Genomic DNA, 21,521 nt, shown 5'->3' with positions numbered 1-21,521 from the left:
TGACGTTCTTCACTAGCGGTTGTTTTGCAAGGCTGTTGTGGGGGTGTGTTTTGTCCGTCACCTTGTCGAATGCAAATTGGACGCTGCTTGCGGCGGAATGTTCTCTGCCGGTCTACAAACAAAGGTGCGTATAAAACTGTGCTGCGTATGGAGTGTATCGGGTCGGGTTTTCTACCCATCAGAACGCGTAAATACCGTATCCGAGTTGTTGGATCAACTGGTCTGCAGAACCGTTTGTTTCGGCATACATATTTACAAAGATTGCTACAAAGATATTGAAAAAATGTTCTGTTTCGGTATCGAATCGATCGATCATCGATCGGATCTTGTGTAAAATTCAAACTCGACATGCTCGGGAGACGGGTATCTAACACGCAAAACTCGTCCTAGTACTCCTAGCTCCTATGAACTTCGGTACGGTTCGCCAACCGGCTCTGAACGCGATCTCTCTGTGACTCTGTATTTTCCTTCGCGTGTTCCGCGGATATTCGACACGCGCCACGTTTCTTCAGGGCCGGAAACAAGCGTATCGCACCCCGATGAGGTAAACACCGAAAATGGGGGTGGTTCCAACAAAACCAATAACCAAGCACTTGGCGCGCAATCAGTCACAAACAATCCCGAAGATCGGGGAAGTCGGTATCGCGTGCAGGTGACGCCTAGCGAACCTAGGCCTAGGCCACGCGCGGCGACCTAGCGAACCGTACAATGTGTCCTTCCTACTACTTTCCCTTCGGTGCGATTTGATGGTCACCGATGGTAGTATGCTGCAGTATGGTGTGGATTTCGTCAATAGCACAAATAATAGTAAGGGGGGGAGGGGAGAGGAAAAAAAACTAAACCGACCAAATCAGCACTTTCGTGAACACCACACTCACGTTGAAACTCACGACGCACAGACCCCAAGCTGGTTGGGCGGTTAGTTGGCGGCCGGGGGAATTCGATTTCCGTTCGAATTTTAAAACGTTGACCGTTTCCACACCGCCGATAGCGATCAAACGACCGATTCAAAATGCCAAAAGTGAGGCCACACTTTCGAAGTAAACGTCCCCAAAAACCGTACGGAGAAACCGCGATGTCGCGAAATGCCACCAGAACCGGTGCCAAAAAGTGGAGCTGTTGTCCTCTGCGCGAACCGATCGTTACTGAGCCGAACGGTTTGCCAGCACGTCGCCGGTTGCATCGAACCAGCGCAAAGGAACCACCACGAGGCGGACCCCAAACGGGAGGTGGCAGTACGTGCACAGTCACACGCGACAAGCACGAACAACTACTACAGGCACGACACCACGCCGAACGGCCGATCCTCGCGTACATCTTTACGTTCTTTCCGGAACGATTTTGGAAAGCATGGCGGAACGTTGACGCCGGAAGTAGCCAGCATGGATCGAAGCCCAAATGAGCCTCAAAAGCAAGAGAGGAAAAACTAATGAGATGAATGGCGTGCGAAAAACAGCAACAACAAAGAGAAAAATGTGCCTCATGTGCCCGTTGGGGAAGAACGCGAGAACGTTGTTGCGAATCTGAGGCTTGCCCTCGGCCGCCTTAATACTATGACGTCATGGCTGATTAAACACTGATCCGACATACAATTCGCCTGGCACAGGGGATTTTTATTCCGATGGAAAAGCAGGTTTCGCATCATGGAGAATTTAATCGCACGACAAAGCCGTTGCACTTCACTGATGTCATGCGCATAATCCGTACGCAAATAAATCGAATATTTTTATCATTTAACTTGAGTTGAAAGAAGTTAAAATGGACCACACCGTCTGTTGGGAAGGAAACAAGAAACCAACCCTGCCAGGGTTGGACCGTTGACGCAAATGAATGTTCAATATTTGAACCGAATATTTTACTCATGTGGATCACCGAGGCTGCGGGAAACAAAGATCGTTATGGCTAACAGGGCAACATGTTCTTGTTGTGATGGCACACTTGCCACCTTTGCATAACTGTAGCAGGTAAATAATCAAAACCAGTCAGTGTTTAAGCGTGACGCTTTTAAGGAGTTTCTCATATTAATTATTCAACCACTTTTTCTTACCGGCACACTTAAGGTCATTCGGTTTCTTCTCAAACTCGTCACATCTCATGTTCCGAGATAATGTGTACATGTGCACAGCGATTGTCAACGATCACCTTCACAGTTCGTTTCATCGATTTCCTGTGCTATAAAATAATCCACCCTTAGATACAACCTTGTGGGTGATGAGCAACACCCCAATGGTTGTCTTATTTACGCACCATTCGTGGATGTATCTGCGGTACACAGGTAGGTTTTTTTTCCAGGAGAAATTTTTATCAATACCTGCAGAACAAGTACTTGCAGTACAATCACAAGGCTGAATAGAATAGAATAATTACCTTCGCTGCTTCGGTTGTGTACACAACTGGAAAACATCTTTCCAAAAATATCTACTGAACCGAAACTTTTCCTACCCTCCACACGTTGAGCAGACGTTTTTTCGTTCAGTACAACATTTTAAAAGCGTAAAAAAACCGATCGAACCGCTACAACGTTAATGAAATTGCCGGAGGCTTCCAGCTGCCCCTCCACCACCCTATTGTTGCAGGTTGCAAAATGTACCCATTTTGAGCGCAGCTGACCACATGATAACCGGACTGCACATTATTAGTCCAGCTAGCATACTTTCTTAGACAACACGTAGTAGAGCTATGCGATCCGCAGCCAACTCAATGACGGCACATGGATCATGGCTGTTTTGACAAGTCATGATCGTGCTTGATAAGTAACGCAATCCTTTCGCGCAAACTAGAGGCTCAATCGAAAGGAGTAGACGAACACTTGCTGTTGGTGATCTTTCAGAAACATCACGAAAGGAAACACCATTCAAGCTCCAGTAGAGCTGTTCGTCAAAGTCAGATCTCTGCTTCACTTTGCTGTTTTGTGGTTTGCAAAAAAAAAAAAACAAAAAACACACACAATGGGGTTAACAAACACAACGTTTCTAGCAAACGGCCAGAGAAAACATGAAGAGCTCTATCTCGGAATAAATAATCTTTCAGTTCTTGTTATATTAATGACTGTTGAGTTCTTACACAGAATATTCCACGAACCAGATGGTATATCCTGGTGAAACATCGGGGCAAATCATGCAGTTTCACAAAAACATGCCGTTGCCGTTGAAAGAATGCCCGTCAAACATCCTATCGTTTTACAATCATCATAAATCACCTGAAATCATACCGGATGTTCAGAACATAGGGACAGAAAGTGTGGAACGGGTGAGAACCCGTAGCCATTTGATATAAGTTTTTTCCGTAACATAAATTTTCTTAGCCGTCCAAATCACGGCAGAACTGATGAGAGGAACAAAAAATTGACCGTAAAACGAATGGGTTACAATAACCTCTGTGAAGTGATGCGTCATGGCGTTGAGTGTGGAGTAATGTCTATTTTCAGCCCAGCCAAATATCTCCAGCAAAGTGCCGAAAACAAAGTGTTGAATGAAAATAAGCCCAGATAGTAAGATGTATAGGATCAAAATAGCAATTTTTGAAAACTTGATTCTGCTGTTAGCAATAGATTTTCAATCTTAAATCATTATGATTTTTTTTTCCTCTTTTTGCATTAAATGCTTACACACGTGTGAATGATGTTTCGGAAGTGCGTACATGCTTAGCATTCTAATTCGTTAATGGTTTTACACCGTAGGTGAAACAGCTGAGTAGGCAAAGAAACAAGGTGTATTGTTGAAATGAAACCAATTAACAGAAGTGAAGTTAACGTGGAATGATAATCGACCGAAAACGAGGGCAATAAGGAAGTTTCTTTACAAACGTACATGAACGGATGTATGTACAAGTAGTATGTATTGGAGCTAATTACAATTGTAGCTTCGGGAGGGGAAAAAACTTCAGTAAGCCATACAGCTAATAGATAAACACACCCCAAAGCCTTATTGGCTGTTCTTAATATATTGGCATGATGTACATTTGTTTTTTTTATATTTTGAAGAAGAATATTGTCTTTTTTTGTACGTATTGGAGCTAACTACTATTGTAGCTTCGGGAGGGGAAAAAACTTCAGTAAGGCATACAGCTTATGATAATAGATAAACACACCACAAAGCCTTACTGGCCGTTCTTAATACATTGCCATGGTGTACATATTTTAAAACAATTTGAAGAAGAATATTTTGAATGTTTTTATGTTCATTGCAGTCAGGTGGCCGATTAGCGGCTTGCAAGAATTGAGCACGTGGCGTATTGTAGTTCTGTAACAAGCATACGATTTCCTCGATATATTTCTGTGTGGTATGATTTAAATAACACTAGCAGTGTGTTTACACTTTGAAGTCTAAATTTTTTAAATTAATTATTCGTAAATACATTATATATTTTTTTTTTTGTAAAAAATGCAATCTTAGTAGGAGAACTTTATTATCATTAGCTACATTTTCAAAATGCTATATTGTGCGACTATCAAGCAACTTACCACGAACATTAATTCCGAAACCCTTTAAGAATATTTCCCTTTGAAAAATAACTCTCTTTTTATATTATGTGCACTCTGTGTTTAAATTCTAAGTTCATTCAATTTTATATAACTATACCCAGTTGACAGAAATTTAATTTTTTGCTGCTATCTTGTAGTTACAGCAAGAGTTTCAGCAAACTGCCATGGAAAAACTTGCTGTAACTAAGGTAAAGTGGGGCAGTACGCCCCCCTTAACCGATAAGCATTTTTCTCTTCTCGTCTTTTTATTAAAAGCATTCTATTTTTTCATAGTTGAATTTTTAAACATCTTTTTTATGTACGAAAAATAAGAAAAACCACTTCAAACTTGTCAATTTCTTATAAAATAAGGTTTTCGAAGGACCTTTTGGATTTGACTCCGTTGACAAAAGTGGGGCAAGATGACCCGAACGGTGGGGCAGGACGCACCCCAATGTAAACATAGGGTAAGACGACCCAAAACAAGCAGGAGATGGACCAAGGTTGCTTGTTGAAAGGTTAGTCTATACAGAGACACGAGTAAACAGTACGATACTGAGCCCATGTAACCCACATTGGTTTGAATTTTGTGGTTTAGAATTCAAAAGACAGTTTGGGTATAAGTTCGTTGCTGATTTCCGAACAATTATTGTATATTTTCACGGATCTGTTTTTGGCCTTTTATACAAACCGCCTTAGTCCTACCTTTACAATTACACCAAACTTGCAGATAGCACTTCTGACACGCTTTCCCCTAGTGGCAAAATCAGCATGCTTTCTCGTTCTGCCCAATTGACAATTGATACCGACAGAACGAGAAAGCATGATCATTTTGCCACCGGGGTCCAGACTGCACCGTCGCGTAACGCGACGTCGCCTTTCAGGCGCTGAACTCCATGCAAAAAAAACCTAGCGTGATTTGCATTTTTTTTTTTGCATAGAGTTCAGCGCCTGTCAGGCAACGTCGCGCTGTAGTCTGGACGTCGTGATAGTCTAGATCTCGTGTACACCTGGTATCGTCTAGCGCAGGGATCTCCAAACTTTTTTTAACGCGGGCCGCATTGAGTGGAATAACCGTAGCGTTGGGCCACATTTACCCAAGGAGGAGAGGGTCTCGCGGGCCGCATGTAGCCCGCGGGTCGTAGTTTGGAGACCCCTGGTCTAGCGCGATTTGTACGAATTTTTTTTCGTATGGAGTTCAGCCGCATGCCAGGCGATGTCTCGTTTCGTGACGGGACGTCGCGCTGTAGTCTAGATCTCGTGTCAATGTAGAGACTGTGTTCCCGGCAACACTGCTGTCAGTTTCGTTCTGTCTAGTGGTGGTAAAATCGAACCTAGTGGGGAAAACGAAACCCTGTAGAGATTCGAATCTTTCGAATCAAAGAAGTGTACTTGAATGTCCAAATCCGAACTCATCGTTTCATCGAAGCCATCGCGGAGATGATATGAACCTGCGTGAGCATATAGAAACTCACTTTTGACGCAGGAAAACATATGTTGATGGTGTATCGTTTTTTTAAACAAGTTTCTCGATGGAGAGTGTTATTTTAAATAAAGTAATAAATTTTGAAATATTTTTGATCGCTTGCGAAACTATGATCACATAGTTGAATGCACAATATACAGTCAAAATATAATAGATTTACATCAAACGAGTCCCAAATCAATGGAATCGAACCTCCGGAGTACACAGCAGTCCGTAAAATCTATCAAATGGGATCCGATCCGATTGAATCCGCCAATTACCGAGTCTTCGGATCCCGATTTTGCCAACACTAAAATGTATTGTGTTTGTGGGCTACATTCTGAACATTTCTGTTCCGTCGCGTTTGCGATCTGAGGCAAACAGTGAACGTAATAAATGCGCACAGTGTAATTGTTTTCTGATATCCGGTTCTAGGTTCTAAAAAAGCAAACACTGTCCACTAGCCTCACCGTTTACCTACACGATTGTATTTTCTTCCCGATCAAGCCGTGGTGCCCCAAACAAAGCTCCTCGCTTGCGACCGTGAAGCGTTTCGCGAGTGGTTTTGTGCTGTGAAGATGTACTAACAGCAGTACGGTGCAGAGATCTATGGTGTAGATGCAAAGCAAGCTGTGGGGCAAAGAAAGTGTCTACTACGTTAGGCACAGCGTCAACACATCATAAGCATCCAAAAATCTATTCGGTTCCGTCCGCCAGCGCCCGTGAGGCCAGGTCGATGACCCAACAGACGGCACAGGGATACAGCTCCCCCGAGATGCATACCGAAATGGGAAACTAAAGATTGTACGGATCGTATCCGCGTTTCCAAACCCTTTTCCTCAACAACATTCCAGCGTTTTGCGGCTGGAATGTAAAACATTTCCTTACCGTTCGTGCAATGTTCCGAAGGTGTCGGTGAGTGTGTTGCGGTGCAAGAAAAGGTGAAGCTGTCATCGGATGGGCACAAAACAAGCGATTTACATTATGGGCTGCAACAGCGAAGAAATGTGACTCAAGCTAAGAAAGTCTTGCTTGGTGGTGTGCAACGGGGACTAAAGGCCTGATTTAATCGATAAATAATCAGTATTAAGAAAAAAGTGAATTATCAATCCACGCACACATTAGGAGGCTACTATACGATACCAGGTTTAAAACAGTGACCAAACATCAGCCATTGCGTTTGATTGTTATTCTTTAGTATTCCCGTTGCGCTTGAGACGACTTGGGACTTGAACTGGTTAGAATGTCTTCGAATCCAATGCATACACAAAGCCCAGACGCTGCCCTGATCGCTCGAATGCATCAGATGCGATTGGACTCAGCGGATGTCTCAGGTGTTGGGGCAGGTGGAAAAACGATCGGCTCGCTACCGAGAGCTCATCATCATCCCGGTGGTATGCATAGCCTTTCGGGAAGCGGTAACCCGTACGCACCAACGACGTCCACGACGGTCGCAATGGGAGCAGCTCCCGGCAGCAACGGGGCTACCGTGGCTGCCTCCATGGCCACGATGGTGAATATGAACGACTACAGAATGTACGATCGGTACCAGAATCAGATGCTTGCGGCAGCAGCGGCTGGGAACAAATTTCAGCAAGGTGGTAGTGCGCATGCTACGGCATCGGCAGCTTCCAGTGCGATGGTTGGAGGAAGCGTCAACAGTGTCAGCACCAGTGGCGGCAGTTATCAGTACAGGGTCAATAACAGCCCCACCCATTCGATGAGCAATTCATCGCTCCACTCCGGTGGTGCCAGTCCTAGGGCGAGTATGGCCAGCAACGCCTCGGGGGGAGGAGCAATGCCCCAGGGCCAGCAATACTACGACTCGCGGTATCAAACCTTGTACGAGAACATTGACTACTACCCACCAGCGTCGCAGCTTCAGCAACAGCAGCAGCAATCGATCGATGCGCTCATGTACGACCATCGAAAGTTCGAATCGCACAACACAAAAGCACAACCTCAGGTCGCCGTTGGAGCGACGGGTCATCATCATGCCGCGAACGGAGGTGGTAGCCCGATGCCGAACCAGCTCCACGGAATGATGAATATCGCGGGTCGGTATGCCCACACTCCGCAGCCTCCAGAGTTGCTGCCTGCAGAGCAGCCACCGATTTACGAAAACCTGCAGTCTCCACCGCCCGCAGGACAGCAGGCGCAACCTCAGGCCACGAAAGCTTCCACGCAGGTGTACTACCACCAGCGCACTGATGGTACGACCCCCAGCCCGAGTGCTACGCCACACCAACAGCAGCAACATCAGCCACAGTACTATGGCATTGCCGCGGACCAGCTTCAGCAACCCATCTACGAGACGACTAACCCCAATCCAAGTGCATATAGGACCACAGCAGGCGGTGCTGCTGCTGCAGGTGCGGTCCCGGTCCATCCTCCGACTAGCAGCATGTACCACCAGCAGCAACAACAACAGTATCATCACTCTCCAACCAACAGCAGCATTGCGGTGAAAATTGCACAACAACCGCAACCGGTCCAGTTGCCGAACGTGAAATATCATGCCACCGGTGTTCCGGCTTCGGCTGCCCTGCCGTACGATTTCCAAAAATCGTCCAAACTAGCCCCGTCACTGGTAGGTGAAACAATCGTGATTTTCGGTATGATTTGCAAGTTAATCCCCCCTCCCTTTTTTGGCATCTCCCCATCACAGCCTCCTAAATCATCGGAAGCTATCAAAACGCAGCAGAAGAACAACAACTCTCCCTCGCGCACTAGCTCCATTTCCGGTTCAAGCTCACTGAACAAAAGCTTCGTCGAGGACATTAATGGTTCGGATTACGTTTGTATGACCAGCGGAACCAAATACACCAATGCCGCGGCCGGCGGTAGCAATACATTGCCGAATCAGAAGCTGTCCGCGCTTGCACCGGGCACCGCCACTCCCACCAACGGTCCCACACACCCACAGCAGGCACAACTGGGACATGAACGCCAATACGCGACGCTACAGGAAATGGAGGTTGCAAAAAATCAGCTATCCAATAGCCATGGCAAATCAGCGACCCAACAATCCAACGCAGCAATCCTCAACAGTAAGTTGCAGAATGCAAACGGTGCTGCTGCTGGTTTGACTGCGGGAGGAAACTCAGCTGGCATGGGACTCAGAGGTGCCGTCTCGCCCACCCCGTCACAATTGAGCACGGGGTCCGGTTCGGGAAAACGTAAGTATCTTCTACCAAGCATGGCAGCCAAGGTCGACGGAACAAAAAAAAATTAACGAATGTATGTGTGTGTTTTGTTTTGCAGCAAAAGGATTAACCAAAAATCTACTCCCATACAACGTGACGCCACCGAGGCCGACCGGGCCGACCGAGGCAGAGCGGAAGATCGAAGAGCTGACCCGCCAGCTGGAGGAGGAGATGGAGAAAAACGAAGAGCAAGGTGAATACTTTGGTATATGCCACACTTGCAAGGAAAAAGTAACCGGGGCCGGAGCCGCCTGCCAAGCGATGGGGAACCTCTACCACACCAACTGCTTCATCTGCTGTTCGTGCGGGCGTGCCCTGCGAGGGAAGGCGTTCTACAATGTCCATGGACGCGTGTACTGCGAGGAAGACTACATGGTAAAAGTACAAGCGACGGAATTTTAGTTTACAACCCAATATCAGACGTGCATCTTCTAAAATGATTTTGTCTTTAATTTTGCAGTACTCGGGCTTCCAACAGACGGCTGAGAAATGTGCAATTTGTGGACATTTGATCATGGAAATGGTACGAAGCTGTGCAACAGCTTGGTTGTTTTTGTTTATTCATCCCCATCGTTACCCTTTCTTCGACAGATTCTTCAAGCGATGGGTAAATCGTACCATCCCGGATGTTTCCGTTGCTGCGTTTGTAATGAATGCCTCGACGGTGTCCCATTCACGGTGGACGTGGATAATAAAATCTACTGTGTCAACGACTATCACAGCATGTTTGCGCCAAAATGTGCAAGCTGTGGTAAAGGTATGAAGCACACCCACACGCAAGCCTTTGTTGGCGCTCTTTCAATCTTCATTTACCATTTTCAGGCATTACACCAGTGGAAGGCACCGAAGAGACGGTGCGCGTTGTGGCAATGGATAAAGATTTCCACGTCGATTGCTACATTTGCGAGGAGTGCGGCATGCAGCTAACGGATGAACCGGACAAACGGTGCTACCCGTACGAGGGCCGCCTGATGTGCCGCTCTTGCCATATACAGAAGATATCGATACAAGATATGCGCGGTCGCATTATTGAGCCAGTTTCAGCCACCTACCAATACATGGGTTAATAACCCCAATTTCATCCCATTCCCCGGTGGAAGGCAGCTTCCGGTTTCGGCACGACCGAGAACCACCTTTTTGGATAATCAAATACAATGTATTCGGTCGACGGATTAATTCGTCGGTAAACACTTTCATCAGAACGTATTTTCGCTTACCGCCGTCTTCCAGTTCCAGCGAGGTATGGTTTTGTGTTTGTCCTTTCGACCATTCTTCAGCCATCCACTACTATGGGCCGTGCGAAAGGCGTTCGTTCCCTTACGCCATTATTTCCATTCGCGTTGCTCAACGATACTGTGAAAGATAATGGATTAGAGATTGCCCAAATGGTGGGCCAAATTTGGCCCGCACAAGCGAGACTCGTATAATAATACTACTAACAACATTCCACTAAATGTTTATGTGCGTGCGTTACACAGTAAACGACAAAAAATACGCGTATTTAAATTTAACACGCAAATCAAACCTTAGAGTATTGAATTACTAGTAATTACAATCACGAAAAGAAGGGTATCGATTGTATTCGGATGGGAACCTTGCAATAGTTGCAGCATTTGCATTTACTTTGGCCTAATTCATGCCATTGCGATAACAGAATAAAAACGAAGGAAATTCTTGAACTTCATCCATGCTGTACCGGTAATGTCGACTTTGCTTTGCTTTATTTTGAGAAACAGAAACGAATCACAAGCGATAAGAACGGGAGTAAGCGATGGGGGGCTATGGTTCTTCTTAATATTTAGTACCTTTTTTAATTTAAGAATTCAGATTTAGATGGTCAATCAATTTCTTCATAGAATAAAACCTCACTTCTACTAAATTTGATTTGTTTGCCTAATATTCTCAAAACATTTTGATAGACAGATTTTTGTTTATCAGTCAAAATTCATAATCAAATATTAAAAAAAAAAAATCATTGCACATCAATCTCAATATTTCAAGCAAATAAGCACCTTAGAGGCACAATATGGCCGAGAGGCCCATTAGATAAGAACATATACATTTTTTTCGCTAAAGAGGATGTTTCATTTCAAATTATGAAACAATAAAATGTGTTTTTGTAGCTATTTTTTGTTTGATAAACAACCATTTTTGCCATGAAACAAGAGCAATTGCACCTTGTAAATTAATTGTAAGTTAATTAATAAAACCCGCTTCGGTACATCATATCGCCTTAAGAATTGATTATCGCGATTTAAAAAAAAAATTATATTTCTCAAGGATTTTTTAACGAAACAAAAACAATAAACAATTTTACTTACATTGGAACAGTTTCCCGCCTAGTCACCTGCCACAAGAGTCCAAATCACTCTTCATAGCTGATGTCCTCGACATACAAAACACTCATACACTGAAAAAGAGGATTGGAATTAGGTCGAACAGTGATAGTGCGAAAGAATTAATACAAGGAGGTAAAATAGCACTACGGAGAGCAATGTGAGAGAACAAATTCCTTTTTTGAGCCAGGCCGACGTACTCGGTTCGGTTTGTATTTCTGCACTTTTACACTGTTAATTGTTCTTTATTTCCGATTGCCATCGGACGACCTCATTACGTTACTATTTCCTGTTCGGATTCATCTAAGTAGGGACATTGAGAATATGACAACACTATTGGTCGTACGCCTTCTTGTTTCTTTCTTAGAGATGCAGATTACCTTCCCCCATTTACTGTTCGCGGTAAACATTGGCATTGGCATCGGCTTACGTTTTGTATTTTTTTTTTATGTTTCCAGAAAATGTTCCCTTTACAGAATCAGACACTATTGCTGCAAATTGCACCAGCGTTGTTTGCCCGTATCATCTAGATGTCTATCCCATAAGTTAATTCGGAGCATTATGGAACAGACGGACAAGACTGGCTAGCGTGGATTCAGCGCCCACATGACACAATATTTCATCAAACAAGTATGAACCCTCCGTATGCAATGGGTTTTGGATCCCATGTTTTTATGACTGTACATGTAAAGAAGTTTAATATAAGGATAATATACTTTCTTAGTCAAGAAACTGTGCTATATTCCTTGAAATAATTTTCCACACACTTCGCAGCGGCAGGTCAAAAATTGATTTAGACGATCTTATCCCTTTGTTGGAGCATTTTTAGCTCCACTCATTGTACACTCAAGCCATAAAGTTTTCATACAGCCACAATTTCTAACTCTAAGGCTTGTTTTCTTAACGTATTTCTTGCCCAGGATAAACATAAATGGCAAAATGTTAATAAACCTGTTCTAGAAAGATGAATAAAGATCTGTTTGTTAAATTAAAATAAAAGGAATAAATTTGATTTCCAAAAAGGACATAATAGGCTCATAACATAACAATACAGGTTTATCTTTGACATGACAAATGTTTGCCCTGGGTCATTTATGCATTGAGAAAGTAAGCTTCGAATTGAAAAGTGTGGACCGATTGACGATGGAGTACTGTTTGATGTAACTCTACAATAAACCATTAAAACCCTATTTTACTCGTTAAAATCAAACCAAATAAGGGAGTATCGATTGAAGGAAAATAACAATCCTTCGAAACTCAATATTTAAAACGAAAGTTATAGAAACACACTGTACATATACAGTATATATTCTATATATAATCAAGAAATTCGTTGCCACCCAATTTTCCTTTGATGCACTGCAGATTTTGCGTTACCTGGATTTCAGCACGCGTTTCAAGTTTGCTATTCATAAGTATTCCCTATTTATAACGTTATGTTTGTTTTCTTGCAATTAATGCGTAATTCGTCATGTTTTTCTGGTAATGAATGCGTTCGATAAGGAGAAAATATGTTAGTGACGGATCCGTGGTAGACATGACAAATGAAATTATTCCTGTAAAGGTATCGTCGCAAAGACGTCGCTTGTAAACAGCATTATACATAATACGCTGCGTTGACTAAAAAGAGTTCAAATTATTATCAAAGCAATCCTGAACTCTGTAAAACATAAAAATATCCTCAATGGCATACCCAAGACGATACCATAAAAGTACAATGGAGGCCAGAGGTAAACATGAAAAGTAATCACCGACAAAGTGAAAAACTGTGAGTTACGTGAGGGAAGAAACAGAATGTAGGACTTGCAACGATCAAGTGTTTGTAAAAAGTTTTCACTCTCTTTCATTAAATCGTTATCCTATACCACCCGAATGGAATTTATCTAAACCAAATTAACCTACTGCAACATCCAAGAGTCAACCAACCTTCGCTGGCCGACCGGGCAGGATCCGGCAAAACATAACAATATTTTTTGTGTTGCCACACTGTAATGTTTCGTTCGTGCTACCTCTCCCTAATCTCGTCCGTGTCGGTTTATCTCCACGTTTCTTGCATCATCGTTATGTTGCCCGTTCGACTGCACTTACTTCGCTAGGCCAACCTTTTTAGCTTCCACCTCGTATATCAGCAATCGCCACATTTTCACCACGAACACTTCGGCCTCTTCGTCAAGAACCTGAAACGATAGGTTTTAATGGAAACTAGCGTTTTACACACACACCCTCGTTGCTGGAGAATTCTTTTTGACAAGCCTTACCATCTGTACATCATCCAGGATTCCTTGGGGGGTGCTACCTGCGAGTACCTTCGAGCAGATAAAATCGACCAACGTCGGCTCGGGTTCGCCGATGTATTCGATAATCTTTTTGTTGATCCATGGCCGAATCTTCTTTTCGATGGTACTGTCGATCTCATTCCAGTCGAGCGGGTAGTTGAAGAGATCGTTCTTCTCCGTCGGTATCTTGTCGATAATACTCTTTATGTTTTTACGCTTTTCCTCCTGTGACTTCTGGGACTCTCTGGTGCTGGCCTCGTCCCTTCTACCCTTGGATGATTTTGGATTCGATCCGGCCGGTGTGCTGTTAGCGGTACCGGTCGGCGTATCTGTCTGGCCCCGACCGTCTTCATATTCTGTGGAGTAAGAAAAGATAGAGAATACCGTTTACCAATATAGAAAACAGAGTGGAAGCCCCGCATACCTAGTGGAACCAGTTTGCGTTTTTTCGGCCCGTTCGATTCTTCGGTATCGTCGTCGAGGCTGTTGAACACGTCCTTTACTTCAAGCTTTTTCTTTTTCGCGTTCACATTTAGATTCAAGCTAATCGTTGGCCCCACCGTGGACTGTTGTGGTTGAGGCTGGTGCTGGTGATGGTGGGCTGATTTATCCGATAAAGAGTTCATGCCGCTGTTGGTGTCAGGTTCCGGACTCTCTGGAACATCGTGTTGCGAGTTGGACCTTGAAGAATGCCGTGAATTCTCATCGTTCATCATGCCCATCATGGCTGATGACGAGCCGCCAACACCACCGGCAGCTCCACCGTGTCCCATCAGCCCGAACGAGTCCCGTGTTTCGGATCCAGCGTGGGCTGGATGCTGTCCTGCCGACGCGACTCGTTGCTCCGACGCACCATGATGCGAATGGTGGTGATGATGATGATGGTGTGCGTGATGGTGAGACTGGTGGGGATGATGATGGTGGTGATTGCTGTTGCCCAATCCGTCCGTCATGCTGGCTGATCCTGAACCCGGTCCATTGGATGCACCACTAATGGCCTGTTGGGCGCTTCCTGCGGGAGAATTGAAATTGTCCTGACCGCTGGAATCGGAATCTATCGGTTCCGCATCAACCGAGGCAAGCTCCCGGGAGGCCTGTGCAAGCACGTAGCGTTCCTTGTTCATACGCTCGCGTTCCTTCGCGCGTTGCCGTTCTATCTCCCGCATACGCTCACGCTCTATTTCTCTTTCGCGCTGCTGCGACTGTTCCAGATTCACGTCAATCAGAATCTTCGGTTTGTACAAATCCTCCCGTTCCTTTTTGGCTTTCTCAAACTCCAGCGTGGGGTTATCGTACTCTCCGCTGAATATTTTGTTTTTCAGCTCATCCAGTTCCTCTTGCTCTTTGTTACGATCCTTGGAGTCGGCATCTGCTTCGCGAACTCGCTCAGCAAGCCTTCGCTGAAGTTCACGTCCCCTAGAAAAAAAAGAAAATGAACGATATGTTATTCATTGAAACAGTGTGCTTTGGTACATAAACACATACTTGTAGTATTTCGGATCATCACGATCATCATCGTAGTCCTCAAGGAATTCCTTCAAACGTTTTGCCTCTTTCTCGCGCTCCTCTTCCTTGCAGCGATCCTTTTCACGTTCCTTCTCATAATCCTTTGCCTTCCTCCTTTCGCGTGCTTCCCAGTTCCTGAGACGCTCCTGATAGGCTGCTTCCTTATCACGTGCCTTTTTCTCAGCTTTCTTCCGTTCCCGGGCTTCTTCTTCCATTTCCTTCTCCTTCTGAATGTCCCGCGGATTCCGATTCACCTTTAGGTCCTCGCGTTCACGTTCTCGCTCGCGTTCCCGGTCGCGTTCGCGTTCCCGCTCCCTTTCGCGTTCCCGCTGGCGTTCCAGGTCACGTTCACGCTCTCGTTCTCGTTCCCTTTCACGCAACTCGCGTTCACGCTCCCGTTCGCGTTCCTTTTCCCGTTCTCGCTGTTCACGCTCGCGTTCCCTTTCGCGGTCTCGCTCGCGATCCCGTGAACGTGATCGGCTACGGCGTCTCGACGAGGACGACGATGCGGCCGGTGCTTTCTTATCCTTTCGCGGTGACGCCGAACGTCGCTGCTTCTCTTCGGTCCTCTTTTCCTCCCGTTTTTTGCGTTCTTTTTCCTTCTCCTTCTTCAGTTCCTCCTCCTCGGTGTACTTGCGGAACTTGCCAATCTCCTTATTGATAATGTCCCGCTTGCCGTCTTCGATGTCGACCGTTTGAAGCATTTTCTTCTGCTTTGCTTGCGTTTCCTCCTGCTGCTGCTCGACCGCGGCCAGCTCTTCCCGGAAATCTTCCAGTATACGGTTGATCGATTCCATCGCATCGTCATCGCCACGCTTTTCAGACGCTTCGTTGGTTGTTTCCGCATTGCTTTCATCCTCACGGAACGAATCCAGCAAAGCCTTATTCTTAGCGTCGACCTTTGCAACCAGCTTTTTACCGCCGACCTCCAAATCGTGCACCAAACGGACGGCTCGAGCACCTCCCGCCGGACTAGTGATCAAGTGCAAAGAGAAAGAGAAGGATTTAATTCACCAAATCCACTTGCCATATGCGTCAAGTACTTACTCATACTCGCAAAACCCAAATGTTGACACCCGCTTCCAGTTTACAACTGTGCCGCAGGTTGCCAGTATCTGTTTTATCATTGGATCCGGTACCTTTTCGCTTATGTTGCCAACAAACACGGTTACTATCGGCCCATCGTACACCGGTTCTGGTTGTGGCGGAGGCTTGTTGTTGTACATTTGTGGGCGCGATCCAATGGTAGCACCGGACCGGAAGCTTCCTCCTCTATTGGTTGGAGGTGGCTGATTCATGGCGGGTATCATAGGTTGCTGTGAACACGAAGGCAATATCAAATTAATGTTACGTCCCTGTCCCAGACACCTGTCTATGAATAGCTTACTTGAACTATCGGTGGTGCTATGTACGGCATCCCGGCGGATACAATCGTGGTACCCGGGGGTCGAGGGTGGAAAGACATTGCACTGCTTACAAACTCCCTTCGTACCAACTAAGATGCTTTCACTATGTTCTTTTCACCAAGGATTTCTTTATCGCAACTTTTGCCAGCTTCCACAAACCAAGCACATCCAATCCAGTTTCTTTTTACAGCCGTAAGGTGCAAAAAGATAGCACGAACATCCAAAATTCGCGTGTGTGTAATCGAGAAGCGCTTTGCCTGTCACCTAGTGTCTAGCGTTCTGCTGTGAACCCAGTGGCTCCACAATTATTTAGGAACGGTGAACTTGGTCCAATAAAAATCCACAATAAACATGTAAAATTTAATTGATTATTTATGCTGGGAAGTTCTGAGCATGTTAGTATTTTAAACGATTGTTAAAATGATAAACGAAGTAGTTATTTACATTTCCCAAGGTCTGCTGTATAGACAAATTATTTTATTTCCGATATTGAATAAAGATCAATTCACAAACCATTGTGTTTATACTTTATTATCATTTATAATAATTATTTAACTAACTTAAAACAGTAAAACTTATGATCAACACATGCAACAATCCACAGATGGTAAACGGTCCGTGAACACAAAGTCGGACCTAGCTAAATGAGCTGTCAAAGTATCGTTGGATATGGAACTGTACGAACCTGCTGGGTGCAGATTGGACCTCTACCGAGTTAGTTGTATCTTTCAAATCAAGACGCCATGATGGCCATTATCGCAGCAGCCGGTGTGTGAAATGCGTGTTCTTGTTGATTCTGTCGCCATTCGGGTGTTATGCAGAGAAAATCTGCTCGTTGGTACGAGAAATAAGTATTTAAGACTACTGCTCCTTTGCCGAGAATGTCAACTTTAATTTAGTTATTTATCATAATTTTAGCGGTTGGTAATCAGTTGCTGTTAGTTTATCTGACCGCTAACGGAGATACGAAACACAAGTTTGCTCCTGTACCACGGCTGAAAGACAAAATACACGGTATAGAAAAATGTTCTATCGAAGATGACACATATCTGATAGTATTTCATGCCGGTCGCGAAGCATACACTCTAATGTTGAACTGTACTACCCATCAATTTGTTCCTGAATGCGTAAGAATTGTAATTCCGGAAGACACGTGCCTACATCCAGTACCACACGTCCGAAGGCGGGCGAATGATTGGATCAGTTCTATTTCACTTCTTTCACCAACCGAACTGTGCATTGTTACATGTCACGGCGTAGCTGTATGCTTACACCGTAGTGGCGGAAATGAATCTCTGATCTGGAAACTGGCTGAAAAATCTGCCTGCGACGATGGTTCTACGCTTTACTGCTCCACTCTCGTCGGCCATAGCTGGGAGCAAGCAGTGTGCTTTTCAGGAACCGCACTTGGATTATTGTTAGTATGGTACGTTTCCGGTGAGCACCGTGGTAAGGTGCTGAAGAGCGTTGCGGCACACAATGGAGTCATATTTTCGATCGCCTGCGACCTTGGCTCCGGTTTGCTAACTACCACTTCGGACGATCGATCGATCAAATTTTGGAGGCTAGATTTGAAAGCATCCGTAAGCAGAGATGACACTTCCGTAAAGCTACGTGAAGAGCGATATTGTTTTGCCCACACCGCAAGAGTGTTTCAGTGTCGTATAATACAGAACGGTGAGAACATGATATTTAAATTATAAGCATAAAGAAAATTTAATCAGTACTATTAACCATTGTAGACAAACGAACCCTCGTTGCCTCGATCGGAGAAGACGCTCATCTGTGCCTATGGAATACCGACGGAGATCTTTTGTTGAAAAAACGTTTGGACGATGGTCCTACGCTATGGTGTATGGACTACGATGTGGAAACATCGACCATATTCATCACTGCAAGCAATGGTAATATACACAAATACGACGTTCGTCGGTGGATGGAAGAAAACTGCCAATATACTGCCTTAGACCAATCGGTGTTGGTTGATATCAGCCCAAAATTACCACCAAATGAGCATCTGGCAAAAGTCCGTTTCACACCACTTGGATCGACAATAGGCATAACGAACAAAAATCGTGTAGTCGTTCTGGATAACACTGGTACGCACATAGATTCTCTCGAAAGATTTGAGAATTTTAAATGCAGCATCGTAGAGGTTGGCGGATGTTTTCTCTACCTAGCTGGTGGATGCAATATTTATCTGTACGAGATTATACCGCAAGGACTTACCTTCCTTAACACAGTAGAGGTTGGTAGTTTTACTAGTAAAGCATACCTAAATGAAGAAGACGAACACTTACAAAACGGAACAATAAGATCTTTGAACTACTGTGAACGGTCGAAAACGGTGGCAATATGTTATGCTAGCGGGCGATGCCTAGTTATGGATGAGCTGCTAACTTGTGTCATTTCGTTTCTCAGAATTCCAAAGTCAGCTGAACGCTGGCTGACCGCCTATCGCGCCTTGAATGATACGCTTCTGTTGGTGGCCGACAGATCTGGACATTTGTACCTTTTCGATAGAAAAACGGTAGATCCTACGTTCAAATTATCTAACGTTCACGGAAAGTTTGGTATAACGTCGATTACTGTCGCAGAAGAGAGCCAGGAACAAAATGCAGGGTATGTGCTTTTAACAACTGGTCATGACAGTCGGATTTGTGAACTATTTGTCGACAGTGCGAAGAAATTATTGATCAGCCTTAACTCATCCAAAACGGTTATTAGCTGGATCGATCGTACAGTTTTACTCCGCAGTGAAAGATTTCATCTTGGATTCAACGATGCCCATTTTGTGATGTCCGACAATCGGAATGTAGTTTACACACAATTTGATTGCGGTGGAGGGCACCGTTGCTGGGATTACTATTACGATGAGCCTTCGGACACGTTTACCTTTACGTTTATTCAACATAAAAAATTGAAGAAAATGCAATATACTCTTCAACGCCATGTTGGAAGTGCACTATGTCTGCCTCGTTGCGATTGGCATACGAGAGCATGCAATGCTTTGCATGTTGCCCATCGTGGCGATTCTCGTTTAGTCATTTCAGGGGGTGAAGATAATATTTTACGAATAAACACATATGTTCAGGGCGAGTTGTTAGAAGAACCGCGCAAATACGTTTTCAATCACATATCCAGCATCAAGGCGATAGTGGTAAAAGAACAATACGAAGATGGCCGTTTGATAATTGTTTCCGCCGGTGGACGCGCGCAAATCTGCATTATCAGTGTCGAATTAAAAAGTTTCCGCGTAAAACAAGAGTGCACCTACATGCTACTGGAATCAGACTCCGAGCGCAGCCGATGGAAGTTGAACCGTCGATCGAACGTCGATCCAGAAACGAAATTCATGTGCGCCACCTTCATCGGAAGTGAACGGCTAGTATTCGGTTGTTCGGACGGGTTTGTTAGGATCTACAATATAAACAGCACCAATGATCAGTGGTCACTTGAACCAGTGTGTGAAACATTCTACGGCAGATGCATTCTGAAAGTGATCAGCGTAGTTATGAATGGTAAGTCTCTTTTCATTACTATGGCTACGGATGGATATTTATGTTTCTGGGATGCCTCAAACACTGTTGAACCCTTCTATCGACATCGTCTTCATAGTAGTGGCATAAATTCCGTTGATTTTAAATGTGTCAACTCCGATATGCTTCAATTTGCCACTGGAGGCGATGATCAGTCACTCACTGTATCTTTGTTTAAAATAACTTTGGTGGAAGATAAATTTCAGATAGAAATAGTTCATAGCCTATGCGAAAAATATCTGCACACTGCCCAAGTGACTGGAATTAAGTTGCTTGATGAAGATAAAATGATAAGCGTGGGAATTGACCAGCGTATCTATGTGACGGGTTTTACCGGTTACTCAAAACTTGAAATGATCAGCAGTACTAACACGTGCGTAGCGGATGTAAAAGGATTATCGTACATACGGGAAGGTAACCAAATAATTGTCTACGGTTGTGGAATTGAAATTTTGACCCTGGAAGGTTTCTAATACGTGTGGCAGGAGTATGAGCATATGAGACGAGATACTATTAAGCTTTAAAAAGTGCAATATGTTTAAATAGCTTTAAAGAAAAATTTCTAGATAGTAATCCGTTTCAACTATCCACGATTCTTTTGAATAGCTCACGAGATTAAAAAATAAAAGTAAAGATTATTACTTAACCTTTTTTTAACAATTTAACTAACCATTTTAATTGTGTTATGTTACTATGTTTGTGGAAACGAAAGAAAAGACACATTAATTTAATCAAAAATAATCAATAGAAATTTAAGAAAGGATTTAAAATTATACCGACTGTTACTGGGTTTGAAAACCCTAATATATTTATCTGCTTAAAGATTAACTACGTTAGTGGTCTATTCAGAACTACGTTAGGGACAAAATTTACCTGGTTTAAAAAATGTATATTCATGTGAAGGTTATTAAACACTCCAGACAGACAAGAAACAATCTGATATTAGGATCGCAAAAGCTTGCTATCCGCATGCTTTAAATTCATACTTATGCTGTACTATACTTTTATACTTTTACTTATTATACCTACCTGCTAAGTACCAAATAATTTGTAAAAAAGAGTCCGGACCTGTCCAGAGTTACTACCAAGTGACGCTTCGAAGCATCAGTAGATCTACTGTGCCCGATGGTTGTTGCCTACAGCAATGCTGCAGTTTTCCACCAAAAGTGTCCACTGTCGCGCTCGAAATGCTCGGGTTTCTCTCGGGAAAACTCGGGCCATGGGCTACTTGTGTTGGTGTGTGACATACGCACCAGCGTACGCGTGGTTCCTAGCAAAACGGAGTAGTGGCGACGACAGGATTACATAAAAACCGATGTCCTCCG

At 44.2% G+C, this 21,521-nt stretch overlaps 3 protein-coding genes across 4 annotated transcripts; 2 read left to right on the top strand and 1 right to left on the bottom strand.

Annotated features, from left to right (window-relative positions):
- Positions 1-6,281: 6,281 nt before the first annotated feature.
- Positions 6,282-10,926, top strand: LOC131260120 (LIM domain-containing protein jub). Of its 2 annotated transcripts, none has more exons than XM_058261788.1 (6): positions 6,282-8,517; positions 8,596-9,106; positions 9,192-9,508; positions 9,594-9,656; positions 9,725-9,890; positions 9,956-10,926. In XM_058261788.1, exons 1-6 carry the CDS (start codon positions 7,171-7,173, stop codon positions 10,198-10,200), a joined length of 2,649 nt encoding a protein of 882 aa, XP_058117771.1. In that variant the 5' UTR covers positions 6,282-7,170; the 3' UTR covers positions 10,201-10,926. The 2 variants fall into 2 exon arrangements, with proteins under 2 accessions (XP_058117771.1, XP_058117770.1); XM_058261787.1 differs by having other exon boundaries at positions 9,192-9,514.
- LOC131260119 (RNA-binding protein 25) lies at positions 10,283-16,826 on the bottom strand. Its single transcript, XM_058261786.1, has 8 exons — positions 16,639-16,826; positions 16,299-16,567; positions 15,231-16,223; positions 14,170-15,161; positions 13,728-14,101; positions 13,558-13,646; positions 11,455-11,543; positions 10,283-10,486 (listed from the first exon to the last, which is right to left on the bottom strand). The coding sequence occupies exons 1-7, from the start codon at positions 16,714-16,716 to the stop codon at positions 11,537-11,539; spliced, it is 2,802 nt and encodes a 933-aa protein (XP_058117769.1). The 5' UTR covers positions 16,717-16,826; the 3' UTR covers positions 10,283-10,486; positions 11,455-11,536.
- A 608-nt stretch (positions 16,827-17,434) lies between these two features.
- Positions 17,435-20,833, top strand: LOC131272034 (WD repeat-containing protein 6). Its single transcript, XM_058273645.1, has 3 exons — positions 17,435-17,495; positions 17,576-18,334; positions 18,400-20,833. The coding sequence occupies exons 1-3, from the start codon at positions 17,435-17,437 to the stop codon at positions 20,667-20,669; spliced, it is 3,090 nt and encodes a 1,029-aa protein (XP_058129628.1). The 3' UTR covers positions 20,670-20,833.
- The last annotated feature ends 688 nt before the right edge of the window (positions 20,834-21,521 follow it).

Source organism: Anopheles coustani, chromosome 3, assembly GCF_943734705.1.
Source record: "Anopheles coustani chromosome 3, idAnoCousDA_361_x.2, whole genome shotgun sequence".
NCBI classification, from domain to species: domain Eukaryota; kingdom Metazoa; phylum Arthropoda; class Insecta; order Diptera; family Culicidae; genus Anopheles; species Anopheles coustani.
The sequence above is the reverse complement of the archived record's forward strand: the minus strand, read 5'-3'. Positions and strand labels throughout refer to the sequence as shown.